At 40.8% G+C, this 14,801-nt stretch overlaps 1 protein-coding gene across 1 annotated transcript; it reads left to right on the forward strand.

Moving 5' to 3' along the window:
* Positions 1-985: 985 nt before the first annotated feature.
* On the forward strand, positions 986-14,362 carry LOC104515203 (phosphatidylinositol 4-kinase alpha-like; the record flags this gene model as incomplete). Its single annotated transcript, XM_010159099.1, has 17 exons — positions 986-1,102; positions 2,325-2,418; positions 3,079-3,167; positions 3,661-3,733; positions 4,068-4,327; positions 5,001-5,067; positions 7,052-7,200; positions 7,785-7,850; positions 8,307-8,403; positions 8,789-8,980; positions 9,737-9,837; positions 10,568-10,697; positions 10,918-11,047; positions 11,687-11,782; positions 12,518-12,701; positions 13,442-13,545; positions 14,194-14,362. Coding segments are annotated over 17 exons (2,118 nt in total), but the record flags the coding sequence as incomplete, so codon positions are not given.
* Between the last annotated feature and the right edge of the window lie 439 nt (positions 14,363-14,801).

Genomic DNA, 14,801 nt, shown 5'->3' on the forward strand with positions numbered 1-14,801 from the left:
CCCAAACCATTCTATGATTCAAACATAGGTATTTATGATGACGCTCCTTTTTAGGTAATTCTAATTAACATTTATAGAAAGACAATGTGCCAGTTGCATTTTCCCTTTCTTGACAGTTCTGTAGGAAAACAAATTATTTGGGAGATTTGATACAGTCTTTAAATGTGTGTTTGCTGGGTATGGAGTGAAGTAATAGGTAAGTAGTGAGAAAATAGTAGTTCTGGGAACTTGACCCGTTACGTTAAAAGGATTTGAGCACAAGTCCTACTGAGCTCGGTGACGGTGTGTTTATATGAAGAAGGCACTGTGGCAGCTGTATCCAAAGCTCCATCCGCCCAGTTTTTGTTCGCAGGAATTGAGGAAACATGATACACGCGCCAGTGCTGCGTATTTCTTGCATGTCCAAAACGCCCAGTGAATTAGTGGAAGGAAGGTTTTGCTGTACCAGAGACACAGGAGTGAGCTCTGTAGACGTGAGGCTTTGACAAGTTTCAGACATTCTCTTGAGATGTGAAAGCAAACAGCCAGCATGGTCAGGTGTTGAAGGAAACTTTTTCATTGACATGTGTTGTGGTAAAAATGTTTGACATCTACTTGAGATTTTTCTCTTCGAGTTTCTGTCACTCATCAAAAAATCATTCAGATTAATGCCTAAAGGAGGGTAATGTGGCCATCTGTCTTCCAGAAGGTGGAAGGACTGCTGTCCTCTTCCAAGACAGGAGGTCTGAAATGAGTCGTGAAAACGGCAGCCGTCGGCTTCTTTCTCTGCTCTGAGGTTGTGGTAGTGCCACCCAGGCCTGTTGGTTGGTGAGCTCTAGGGTGTGGGCAGGCTCTGCCCTGTCGAAGAGCAGAGGGGAGCTGTTTGCTTTCCTGAGGTCTGCTGGTGGATTTTTTTGTCAGTTTTAACACGTGTACTCTTGTTCCCTTGCATTGTTTTAGTACTTGCGGTCTTGTTCCATTGTTCTTTCCCTCTGCTGTTTTTCAGGTACAAAAACTGCTCTGTATGTGTCCAGTGGATTTCCATGGGATTTTCCAGTTAGATGAACGCCGCAGAGATGCTGTTCTTGCTTTAGGGATCTTTCTGATCGAATCTGACCTCCAGGTATTTTGCCTGCTTAGCTAACTGTTTAACTTGAAAGATTTTGGATTAATTCAAATTTAGTTGTCCAGTGAATAAGGAGTTGGTACTCCTCTTCAAAACAATAAATAAAAAGACCAGAGATAACAGATGGATGCAGGCAGGAGAGCACAAGGACAGTACTGACAAGCGTGATAGTCATGGCACTGCCACAGCAAAAATGCAGTCCTGGTGTTTGGTCATCATAGCTTAAGGAGAGAAGGGAAAGGCTATTCAGGGGGATTTGCTCAAACCAGTTGTGTCATTGCATGTTCTCCCCCAGTACTTAGGGATGACAGGTACGTTCCAATATACTCCTGAATGTCAGGTTTGTAATGGGCCTTTTCATGCCTGGCACTAGCCGAGAGGAAGAGACGAAAGAGCGCACGTCGGCTGCGTTGTACATGAACATCCCTGTCCTGTCTGTCAGCCTGTTCGTGACCGGCTGGTTCTCTTCTCTTCCACCTCTGGGCGTGGTGTTGTTTCATGCAGAGGAAAGGAAGGATATACCCAGTCCTAGGTCCAAAGTCATCAGACCTCACTTTAAGTTGTTTAATGTTGTTAGAGTTTGCATCGGGCCTGAATTTCCTTTATCTTACTAGCTATTTATTATGATGTAGCTTGCATCTATGTGATTAACGGTTTGCATTGTTTTATAGTATGAAGTGTAAATGAGGCAGCTGTATTTGTGTTTCATGGCATTTTTGTGGTGTTTTCAAAGTCAGCAGTTCATATGAGTTAAGCCAGCTCCCTGAGGAGGGAAGGTGCTGTCCCCGAACTCGCAGATCGGGAAGCTGAAGCGTTACACAGATGTGTTACATGACTCGCACAGGGCCGTGATGGGATGGCTCACGTGTACCGACTTGGGACTGGCACTTGGAATTTCTAGCTGCCTTAAAATTATTTTGTGACCTTGCTGTAAATAAGTAAATTGTTTGGGGTTAATTACTGTTCTGGAGCTTTTTTCTCCAACTTTTAGGGAGAATGCACTGTCGCCTAGTCGGAAAGGATTGAATTTGTAGCACTGACTTGGTTTACTTTCATTTGCCTGCATTGAAATCGATTTTGCAGTGGTCAAGAAGCCGGTGGAATAATCATTCCACCGCGAGTTCTGTGTGTGGTTCATGTAGTATTTTAGAGAGATGGAAATATCTTGAGATGATAACGTTCAGCTTTTCTTCTCCATTTTAAATATTTTCCCCTTTAGCACAAAGATAATGTGGTTCCTTACCTCCTCCGACTTCTGAAGGGTCTTCCCAAAGTCCAGTGGATAGAAGAAAGCAACGCACGCAAAAGCAGAGGTGATGTTTGGGTTTTTTTGTCTTTTGCATGGAATGCCAGCCAGGAAACAGAAATAACAAAGGTTATTCAGGGCACGGTACAAGGGGTGGTGAAGGGTCCTGCTGGTTCTTAGCTCCTCACTTAACAGCCTTTCATGTTGATTTTAGAAGCAAAGAGGAAGTTGAATAGCTCCCAGCTTTCTTGCTTGACTGCTTTGAGATAAATTGCTCTTTCCAAGTAATTCTATGCTCAATATATCTTTTTACTAAATTGGAGAAGACTCTGTAGTAGTTAGAGCAGGAGAGTGGAACCTGAGATTTGCATGCTCTGCTTTTAGCTGCTGTACTTAGTTGCCATTTAAACCACTTCATTTCTTGCTCCTTTAATATCTCTTAAAATTAATATAAGAATAGCTTTACATAATATTACATTTTTCAGTTACTGAAAGCCTGGGAAAGTTTTTATCTACAATTATTCTCTTAAGATTTCATGGTGAAATTAGGATGGTTAGAATGTTCTTGTAAATGCTCTATGTAATACTCTATTTTTCTGCAGTCTATCTCAGAACTGTATGACGTGGGAATTACTTAGGTCTTCTTGCGTTATTATTACTTGCTCTTTCTATATTGGTTCTCTCTCACAATGCCTAAGTGGCTTATTTTCTCTCTGTTACTCCGCAGGCTTGCTTCCAGTGGCAGAAAACTTCAGCTTCTGCTTGGTAACGCTGTTATCAGACGTTGCTTACAGGGATGCGTCTCTCAGAGAGCAGGTAGAGTTTAAGTTCATGCTGAGGCAGTACCCAGTTCTCCACTGCTGCAAGATGTCTAGACAAGAGTTCCCACAGCTGCTGCCTTTCTCGTGAAAGGATTGATTGCTTTAACGTGTACTGTTGTATTATTTTGCTATGTTAATTAATAGTCAGGTAAGCAGAAGATACTCGTAAGTCTGCTGTTACTTCTGGGTGTCAAAGGGTGTCAGTCGCCGAGCCCGGAGTTTTAGAATTCAGGTTTTGATTCTGAGGTTAGGATTGCTTCAGTCTTACTCTGCCAGTACGTGCCAGCTAACTGCAGACTTCAGAAAGGAGGTGCTGTAAGCTGAGTGAGGGCAATATACTTTTTCAGTCACACAGCATTGAAAGAGTCTTGTTTACAGAGGTTCTGACATGACTATTTGCAAGTTTCGTTTGCTGTAGTGATCTAGTAGAAGGTAGTGATACCACTTTCCTGTAAGATACTTTTATATGTCTGTCTTGATTACTTTAGATTTTGGATGCAATTCTGCAAGTAATGCAGTTCCTGTTGGGAATGTGCCAGACCCCGCAAATGCATGATAAAGGTACTATTAAAATTGTTGCTATATTTGTAGCTCCTGTCCTCTGAACCTCTCTTGTGTTTTCTGATTATCAGGATCACCCCTGGAAAGGGAGCAGCTTTTTCCTATGACTTCCCTTAGCACTTACTTATTCTGTTTGTGGCTGGCTGGTAAATACAGAAGCAGGAGAAAAGTGTCTGAGTTGACGATACCTTTATGGTTTTTCCTTGACTTGCACAAATAAGTCTTTGTAAAAGCACATTAGGCTGAAACAGTTTAGTTGAAGTTGTAGCAAAACCGTGACAAGGAAGTTCTAAGTTACTGTTAATATACTGTTTTGTGTGGTTTTCTTTCCCAGAATATTTATGCAAGTATGCCGTGCCCTGCCTGATAGGAATTTCTCGAGCCTTTGGTCGCTACAGCAATTCAGAGGAGGCTCTACTTTCCAAGCTTTTCCCCAAAATTTCCCCTCATTCCCTGAGAGTTCCAGAAGAGCTTGAAGGAATTCGCCGACGATCCTTCAATGATTTCAGATCGATTCTTCCCAGTTCTCTACTCACTGTTTGCCAAGAAGGAACACTGAAGAGAAAGGCTAGCAGTGTATCTAGCATCTCCCAGGTTTGTGTGGCTTGCTCTGTGTTGGAGTCGTGGCCTTGGTGGAGTTAAGATATCATTAAGCCTGGATATTTGGGCAGTCCCTTAACACACATCCTTTGACCAGACACAGAGATGTTTATTTTGGTTCTGCAACTGAGTTTCAAAATAATTGTGTGGTTTCTGAGCTGCAGAACAATCTGTGAGAGTTAAACTAATGACTGTACTAATGTCTTCACGTGGAGTGATTGGCAAATACTCTTCCTTGTGTTATTCTCATGAAAAAGCATTGTAACACATGCCTGTGAATTTGGGAAGCTGGCAGTTAATGGCTGAAGATTTCAGAAGTGCCAAGGGTACACGAGCTCACTGGTTTCAGGAGGAGCTGTGGATGTTCGGTGGCTTGGGGGAAGAATGGATTCAGGTGCCAGTTTTGAAACGAGAGATGTTATTAGCATAGTTTCACACAGGACAGGAGTCATCATTCTCATCTCTTCCCTTTAGTCAGAAGCACTGAACTCGCTTTTTTAACTTCCCTTTTTTGGTTGGATTGTAGCTGTTAGGCCTGACAATATGTAGTTCCTGTTAGTTTTGCTTGAAGCTGTGTTTCATTATAAAGTGTGTGAACCATTCTCTGGAAGATTTTTCTGTGTTTTCCAAATGGTTTTTAAATTAGGGCTTTTGACTGATGTTTCAGGTTAGTCCTGAGCGTGGAATTCCCCCTCCCAGCTCTCCTGGAGGATCTGCAATTCATTACTTTGAAGGTAAATCATTGTGCAATGAAACAGTGTGTGATTTGAGGGTTTTGTTGCTATTGATAGAAAATTGAAAACCACAATCTTTTTGACCCCTTTCTCTGCTCTCTAGAATTCTTGCAGTGATTCTCTGGCATATGCCTGCTAGGATTCTGAAAAATTTTGGGGTATAAAGACAGTAGAATGTTATTATTAACACTGGTAGTTTGCAGGCTCAGTTGTTTCTGCCAGGCTGCTGAGAGACATGATTTCCTTACTGCGAGGCTGTGCCTGGTACTGAAGAGCTTAAACCAGCCAGGCCAAAAATATTTCAAGAGATTAGGCTGAGTCACTTTGAGAAACAAGTGTTAATGCTGTACTTCAGTAGGCAGTGAAACTGTTGGGACTAGGGTCTGGAATTAGGAGATCTTTGTGGCACGTTGTATAAATAGAAAACAACTGCTCCCTTTGAAGTAAATGTGATGTGGGTCATTGTGTAAAACCTAGTAATTTGGTGAAAGGAGAAATAACGGAGGAGACACAGAAGTCTCATGCTCACTCATGTGTATTAGTTACTGAATCGTAAAGGGCAGAAATGTGAACAGTTTTCACAAATTAATATCCAAGCTCTTAACCACTAGGTTTTGGCAGAGCTCTAGATGTGAGTTTTGTGTCAAAGCAGGGCTTTAAAATGAACTGTCTTTCATTAATTGAGTGGGGCTCCCTCTGCACCCGAGGTGTTCTGGTGTCTCTGGTTTTTGTCTGGCCCTTTGAGGGTTTTAACAGTTTGGGTGTTCTCTGTTTTCGAGTCATTCTTCTCTCTTGAGCCCTGTCTTAAATTAATTTCTTTTCCATTACTTTTCTTTTGCCTTCCTGTTACTATTTTTAGAGGCCTCTGTCTTCCTCAGTCATATCGTGGGATTGCAGGTTAATTCAAATATCATTCTTAAGTTGCCAAGCAGGAAGAGACCCGTGTGTCTTCTGTCTACCCTGTTGAACCAACCCATACTTCTTCAATTTTGCGGTCTTCATGTTTTGAATTAAAAAAAAAAGAGGCTGCAGGCGAGTGAGAGGCTATAGTAGTAGAACAAAAATAATCTGAATCGAAATTACAGATGGGTTGTGGACAACTTTGTAAACATTTCAGAATCGGTTTAATTGTGACTCTAGCAGAGTTGCCATTATTCTGATCAGGATTTTATTTTCAGTACTCACTTTTACTAGATATTTCAGATACAGGCAGCCCTTGTCTTATTCCCGATGACATAGGTTGTGATACTTTTACTTTCTGAAGATGATGGGTTTTAGTGTTTTTAGTCTGGCCAAGGGTTAGAAAAAAGGACTGGAAGCTTCTTTTTTTGTGTCAATAAATAGTGGTGTTTGAAAGCTTATTAATCACAAGACCAGTCCGTTAGCACCAGCAGCTGAGTACTTAAAAAAAGCAGAGATGTGATTTCTGAAGTGGAAGCAGTGCTAAAAGCAGAATGCTGAGCAAGTTGTTTGCTTAATAGAGTACTTGAATCTGAAAAATAATTTGATTTCTCTTTGCCTTCAAGTTGCAGTGGTTAATGGATGCCACTTCTAAGATGAAAGCTGCACCACATATTCACTTGATCTAATACAGGGGAAAACGATACGAGATAGTTTTGACTTAACCTGTTCTTTGCTCCTCTGTTTATGAGCAAACTGGTGTTTGCAAATGCTTACAGAAAAATGTACATCAGTAGTATGGGAAAAGTTCTTATCAGCAGGGTCGCTGACGTGGACACATGTCGTTGAAATGAGTATTTCCATTGTGATCATAAACTTAAAACGGACAACTGTATTTTTCCATCCTAGTTTTCTGTCCTAATTTACCAGATCAGCCGAAATGTGCCTCTTGATACCTTGCAAGCTAAAAAGTTTATCTGTGTTGGGAATAACTCCTTAATACTAACTAAGTATTATCATTAAACAAAGTTTATATAATCCTCTCTCTCCGCAAACCCTTCTCTCTGTTATTTTTTCTGATCAGGTTCGTATCTTCCTGATGGGAGTGCACTGGATCCTGATTATTACTTCTGTACAATCAGCTCCAGCTTTTCGGTTTCTCCTCTCTTCAACGGCATTAACAACAAAGAGTTTAACATCCCTCTGGAAATGCTCCGTCAGCTGTTGAACATGGTATGTGATGGGTTCTTACGGAGGGCGCAGTGAGACTGCGTTCTGGATACTCGTGCTAGAAACAGATGCAGGTTAAGTTCAAGCTTTTATAATTGCAACTAAAAAGGTGGTGTTTGTCTCTCCAGCTTTGTGTAATGCTATTTTCATGGCATTTAATGTCACGCTTCGATTGTATTTCTAAAAAGTGCTCATGAACCGTGAAGAATTTGGAAAATCAAATAAGTTTATGTCAACTTCTTCCTGTTTGAGTTTTGCAGATCACTTGATCTGAGGCAACTTAGTACTGCTAGTTGCTGAAATAGAAGATTGGTTTTTGCCGTGAGAATGAGACCCTTTTCTAGAAGGGTTTTACGCAAGTGACAGAAACTACTGGCCCCCTCAACTTCCTGCACTGTTATTTTGGAACAGCACACAGGCGCTCCAATATATTTATTCCTGTTGCAGCCAAAAATTGTTGTAGCCCTGTTTTCATTTGATGCTTTGCAGTCAAGTGGCTTGTGTTATCTCTGCATGGGCAAAATTAAGTTGTCTTCCTGTCTTGAGTCATTAACAGGAAACATTCTTCTTTTTTTCTCCATCCGTAGGTAAAGCAGATCGTTGGGGATTCCCTGCTAAAGACCTTAGATGCAGTTGTGGCTGAAGTTGCAGAGGTATGTTTTTAAATTCCTTTTCTAATGACTTGAAAACTTAATTTTTTCATCTTAATACTTGCATAATTAGTCTTTTATCTGTGAAAGGTATGCCTTCTCTTTGCAAAACGATAATAATTTCCTGTTTGAACTGTTCTTTCAGTGGTTTAAATCGAGCTTTGGATTGGAAAAATGGGCAGGTTCATCCTGGGAGAGTGGTTTTCACTAACATAGAAAGAAATAGTTATTCTCTTAAAAATGAACCGTTCCTTACCTTAGCTCTGTTTATCCTACTAACCTACAGTATGGGTTGACCAGAACTGGTTTACTGTAGACTGAGGTCCTTATTGCATTTTAGAGTAACATTGCCTTTTCTCATGGGTCGGTCATTTTCTGTTCCTGCCTTGGAAAGGACTGCTCTGTATAACAAAAAATATTTCATTTTGAATCTAGCAGTTTGCTTTTTTTCTCTTTCAGACGAGTGCTAATACTGATCTCTATTATAAAACATTCAGTGACCCTCTTTATCTTGCTCAGTTTAAAATGCTGAGAGACACGTTATACTATATGAAAGGTATAGTATTTGTATTTTTCTAGTTTATCCTTCATGATGTTTGGGATCGAAAGTGTTGTCTGCATTGTGTTGAGTGCTTGAACACTGGGGTTTGCATTTCCTGGGAACGCTACACATGCTATAAAATGGATACTTTGAAATGTTTCCATGTAAAAAAGGTACTGTGGAAATAGGAAAAAAATACTTTGAGCACCACTGAAAGGATTAATAGCTGTCATCTCAGTTCTGTTCATTGGTGGACTTTGCTGTGAAATTTATCTTTCAGACAGGACATAAACTTTGCGAAATAATTTCATTTATAACGTAACAATGAACTTCATATATGCTGTCATTCTGATACGCTGGCTCCCATCCTTCTAACATAATGCTATTTTTATTTCTTTAGACCTTCCCAACTCATTTGTGAAGGAAATCCATGATTTTGTGCTGGAGCAATTCAACAGCAGTCAGTCAGAACTTCAGAAAATCCTCCACGATGTGGAGCGACTGCACAATGAACTGAGTCCTTTAAAACTGCGTTGTCAGGCCAACGCTGCCTGCGTGGATCTCATGGTGTGGGCTGTGAAAGATGAGCAAGGTAAAAAATGCTCTTTGGTCTCTCGAATGTCTGGCGTTTGTTTCGAGGTGTAGAAATACTTGTAAGTTCTCTGAGAGTAGAGGATGCAAAGAGGAATATGAAATAAATTTCAGTGGGATGCTCTTTGCTGTTGGAATGCAAGAGTAAAACTTCCTTCCAAAAGCTGTCTGATCAGTGGGCTAGGTAGGTAGACATCTCTTCATAGAAATGGAAACAGAAACATCCTGTTGTCTTATCTACAAGAGATGATATGACTGCTGCCTCACGTGCAGCCGCTTCTTGTCTGGTTTACTTTGTTTTCAGTTACTGCTCTTAGTGTCTGAAATGTTTCTCAGTCATTCTTTTAAAGAAAATGTTTCTTCTTCATTGCTAACAGGATTGGGAAGCTCTTTCTCACCTTTTCTCAATTTTCTTTCTTGTGTAATTCTTACACATCCTCTGAGTATGTGAAGGATTTTTTCCTTTGGACCTTGCAATACATAATTTCGGTCAAATGTGAACTACACTCAAAATCAACTTGTAGGTACTGTCATTCTTTCAGTCGGGGTTTGACAGAGCTGTTCGATGCAGATGCTACATTTCCAAAACTGGTTTTGCAGAAGAAATACTAAATCTCTCTGAGGTGTTGTAGTATGAGGACAGTGAAGCTGATAGATTTTCTGTGTTGTTTTAGAAATTCCAGTAAGCATTTAGTAGCGTGTGGCCAAATAACAAATCTGGTAAACATACGTTTTTCTGTTGGATTTTTTGGTTAAGGTGCAGAAAACCTGTGCATCAAGTTATCAGAGAAGTTGCAGTCAAAAACCTCAAGCAAAGTCATCATTGCTCACTTGCCACTGCTGATTTGCTGCTTGCAGGTCTGTCTTTATGGTGTTGGACATTACCGTATCAGTGAGTGAGAGTTTGGGGGGTTTACAGGTTGCTAGAAGAACACCTTTTATCTGCTGTTTTTATTACTTTCCATCAGTGTTCTATGTTTGGATTTTAAAGGTTTGGTGTGGAAACCAGAACTGCAGCAGTGTACTGCTTTGAAAGTTTTCTTACCTCATCTACTTCCTGAAGCATCATGTTCATGAGGTTTTTTTAACCAGTATTTAATTTCTGAAATATTTAGCTTCTTAGTCCATTACATAAACAGTTAAAAACTGGGACTGGCAGATCTCTGAGTTTTAAGGCTAAGACTTGGTTATTCTAATTTTTATGTTTTCTTATTGGGCACTGATTCGTAGCTGTTCCAGTGTGGTGTTTTCCACCACGTAGTACGTGATCAGGATTCTTTACGCGTTGGATCTTGCCCAGTAACTTTATCTTGTGAGAGTGCAGTTTATTTCATGTAACTCCTGTGAAATCACGCAGAAAGAGCAGCAAGGCTTGGCTGGCATGATGCACGACAGGTTAACCAAAAAGAATTAGAGGCTTGAAATGTCTGAACCTTCTGCTAAAAACTGATTCTCTCAGAATTGTATATGGTTTGGTTTGGTTATTTCGTTTTGAGCTGAAGTTGCAAGCTTACAATTGAAAATAAAATTGTGCTGTTATGTTCTAAAACTATGCTGCTGTCTTTTTTTTTTTTTTTTCCTTTTTTAGGGTCTAGGTCGTTTGTGTGAGAGGTTCCCTGTTGTGGTTCATTCTGTCAATCCGTCCTTGCGAGACTTTCTTGTGATACCTTCTCCAGTGCTTGTGAAACTTTACAAGTATCATAGCCAGTATCACACAGGTAAAGGACAAAAGGCCACATTCCAAAGAATGCGCTAGTGACTGTTTTCCAACGTTGTGATGCTTTTGGTTATTCTGTGGTGATCCAGCTGGAGGGGGAAATGGAGATGCATTTGTGATATTTTTGGAGGTGGAGAGGAGGAATGCAAATCCAATTCTGGTAGAAGTGGGGAAAAAAGCTCGTTGGAGTGGTGTTGATTTCCGTACTCTTCTCTTAGTAGGTGGTAACGACATCAAGATCAGTGTAACCAACGAGCATTCCGAGTCCACTCTAAATGTAATGCCTGGCAAGAAAAGCCAACCGTCCATGTACGAGCAGCTGCGCGACATTGCCATAGACAACATCTGCAGGTGGGAGAGACTTGCACCGCGTTGTAACGCGTGTTGTATTTCCCTAGCGAGAAAGGCCTGTGACGGTTTAGAAGTGCTGCTGGGAAGGCTTTTTGCCTTTTCTGACCGTGACTTCGTTTTCCTTTAGACATCTCTTGTTCGGGTCCTAATTGTAAAATAATAATTCAGTCTCCCTGTTTTGCTTCCCACATCTGTAGTTCATGCTAGCCACCATTTGGGTACTCGGCGGGGTTTTTGGGGTTTGCTCAGACTCTCATGTTGAGGGAGCCTCCTGTAACAGGAGGGTTGTTAGGCACTCAGGTGTGGGCAGTGTAATGATTATTCTTCCTTTCTAGTCAGCCACAGAGAGCTGGAGGGCAGAGAAGTAGTTGGTGACTAGAGACAGGGGATTGAATTATCTGAAGCAGTGGATTCTGAAGTTACCTTACTGTGTGTCCCCATCTTCATTGTCACTGGAGAAAGCAGCATTTTTTAAAATACATCTGCAGCATTCCTAGGCAATCCGTTCTTATACTTCAGTATAAACCTTTTTCCCTTACACCTAGTGTGTATTTACAGTAGTAAAAAGTGAAGTGTGTAATTCGTGCTTTGTTTTTTCTATGGCTGTTCTAGCAAGATTTCTGTTCTTTGTTATTCCAGGTGCTTGAAAGCTGGCTTGACTATAGATTCGGTGATTGTTGAGGCCTTCCTTGCCAGTTTATCTAACCGTCTGTACATCTCTCAAGAGAGTGATAAGTAAGTCTGTAGTCATCAAACCCATTTTTCCTTCACTCAGTGAATCTGAAGCTTATTCTAAGATATACGTACGGGCAGCGTTATTTTAGAATTGTCGTCAAGATTAGTGAGCTTGTATGCAGGGTGAAGATCTTCCCATGCAGATCTTTGCAGAGCTGAGCCCTTGTTTTCTTGCTGAGGGGCATGGATTAATTTTTATCTGATTGAATCAGCAAATCTGTGGTGAGTGTTAGCCAGTTTTGAGTTCTAGACTGGGTGGTGCTCTCTGCTGTACCCTTCAGGCTTCAGCTATCCTTTATGGCTTGACACAGCTTGGCACTTGTGGCATGTGAGTTGCTTCATCTTTAAGAGACTCAACAACCAAGCAGCTTCCAAGGGGCGGTTGTGTTGTAGCTGTTCTGACTGTCATGTCTTAATGTTTTGCAGCTCGCTTTCACCTCTTTTCACGGTTGTTACTAGAAGAGCTTGTTCATGGATTACTGTGGGTTTCTTGGACAGTGTGTTTGTGGGGATTTCTTATCTATTTTTATTTTGAAAACCACCTTGTGCAAGTGTATCTCTAATGTTAATGTTGGGAGCGGATGGGTATATAGACTGGCAATACTAAAGCTGTTAGTGATGTTTAAATTTATTATATGAACTCTTTCTGACGTGAAATATAACCATGCTTGGAGGTCTTGGTAACTGTTGGACAGCTACATGTATGGTTTTGGGGTTCTTTTTTTTTTGTAACAGGGAGGCTCATTTGATTCCTGACCACACAATTCGTGCTCTAGGACACATTGCTGTGGCACTTAGGGACACCCCAAAAATGATGGAACCCATCCTACAGATCTTACAGCAGAAGTTTTGCCAGCCACCTTCTCACCTTGACGTGCTCATCATTGATCAGCTGGGCTGCTTGGTCATCACTGGAAATGTAAGGAAACGACTGGCCAAGAGTGGACCATTCATGATCCTGTTCCTTTAGTTAAAAGGAAACGTATTTTAGAGACTGCATTTGCAGAAGTTCTTTAAGGTTTTTCTTTTCTTCATCATAGATGTGTGCTTGTACAATCCTCATGTCTCTGGGGCATCAGAAAACAAAAGCTAATTAATCATGTGTAAGATGCTGTCCCTGTAAAGATTCATCCCCACAGAAAATTATAAAAGTTAAAAAAAACCCACAAACTATAAGAAAGCACCAAAGTCAATGTTTTCAGGAATTATTAAGAAGTTTGTCAACTTCGCGTATGTCCTTAATAGGTGCTTGTTATCTTTTGTCATATCAGCAATTAACTTTCAAAGTCTTGTAGGTCCATACATTTAAAAGTATGGATTGCCTTTTTCAGTCACACAAGGATTAACTGAGTTACCTTTTCTGAATGTAATTTGTGCCTCTGAGCGAGCGATTAATTGCGAGAACTCGCAAGCCTGAAAGGAAGTTTTCCATCAGGAAGGCAGAGTTGAAGAACTTAATAAATTTTGTATAATTTGGGCAATTAAAAACACTAATGAAGGCACTTCCACGATGCGCTTTATGGAAGCTGAAACTGTTGCTCAGGCTGCGACCTGTCTGAAGAGCTTTGTAATACTTGACGTATGTTACAGGGTGTTTCTGTGGGGAGATGGTACTCAATGAGCTCAACTTAGCGATTTGGTGTTTGGGTTTTTTTACAGCAATATATTTACCAGGAGGTGTGGAACCTGTTTCAGCAAATCAGTGTTAAAGCAAGCTCAGTTGTTTACTCTGCCACAAAAGATTATAAGGATCATGGATACAGGTAACACTCAGCTGTGTCCCTTACGTGTATGAATACTGTGTCAGATGTCCTTATGCTACATCAGGGATTTTCACAGTACAAGTTTTCTGAAGAGGTTATAAATAGTACTGTTCTTTTTTCTTTGATGCTAAAAAGTAATACATCAGTTTAAAAATAGTAGCACTTCATAGTGTAGAGACTCCTGAAGGTGTTTTTCACTACAAGTACTATTGATTTGATGATTTTCCTCTGTCAGGAGCTAATGTTTGTAAGCGATAGTTGACCCTGATGACTTACATTACCTGTAACTAGAGGAATCGATCTCTTAGCCTAGAAAAGCGAATCAAGTTCCATTTGGGTTTTGTGTGTGTGGTTTTGTTTGGTCTTTTTTCAAATGTGGTCCCAGTACTTGTTAGGGACTAAATGCAAACCACTGACACTTCAATTCTTAGCCTGTAAGTATGCATTTTAGTCCCTGTTATCATTAACGATTATCACCGACTTTGATAGTCTGGGTATCTTGTCATGTAGTGTGTGAGTAACCGAAAGGGCCTTTTCTGTCTGACCCAGTGCAATCTCAGCATAGAAGAGTTACAGTCAGCGTTATGAAGAAAGTGAGAATGTAGAACTTTGAGGGGTTGCTTGTTCATCAATGTTGTTTCTTCTCAGACACTGTTCCTTAGCTGTCATTAATGCCCTGGCTAATATCGCTGCGAACATTCAAGGAGAACATCTTGTGGATGAACTACTGATGAACTTGCTGGAGCTGTTTGTTCAGCTTGGTCTGGAAGGGAAGAGAGCTAGCGAGAGAGCAAGTGAAAAAGGACCAGCGCTGAAGGTCAGATATTCACTGGTTTGTGACTCTACACAGCTGCACGTTCATATGGATTTCACTACCAGAGTCTTCTGTATGTTTTTTGAACCAAACCCACACCCTTCACATGCACAGAAAAATACCATGCTTCCTTAAACCTAAGAATGTGTTCTGATCATGGAGTATGAGTGGGGATCTGTAACATTTTCAAACACCCAGTATCGGAGATAAAGCAGTGGCATACCTGTTGTTCAGCTCAGCCTGATTTTCTGTGAGGCTCAGTAAGCTGTCTGGAGTGTTGAGCTGTTAGTAGGCAGAGCTGCAAGGAGCAATATGGAGTGCTGACTACTGAACTCCTCTCGCTAATTCTTCGTGTGTTTAGATGTGACAGACTTTTACTTCTAATTTTTAATAGTGTCAGAATCATAGGAAAACTCAGGTTCGGGGCAATCCCAAGCACAAG

The sequence above is a fragment of the Eurypyga helias genome, unplaced genomic scaffold, assembly GCF_000690775.1.
Source record: "Eurypyga helias isolate BGI_N326 unplaced genomic scaffold, ASM69077v1 scaffold50379, whole genome shotgun sequence".
Classification (NCBI taxonomy): domain Eukaryota; kingdom Metazoa; phylum Chordata; class Aves; order Eurypygiformes; family Eurypygidae; genus Eurypyga; species Eurypyga helias.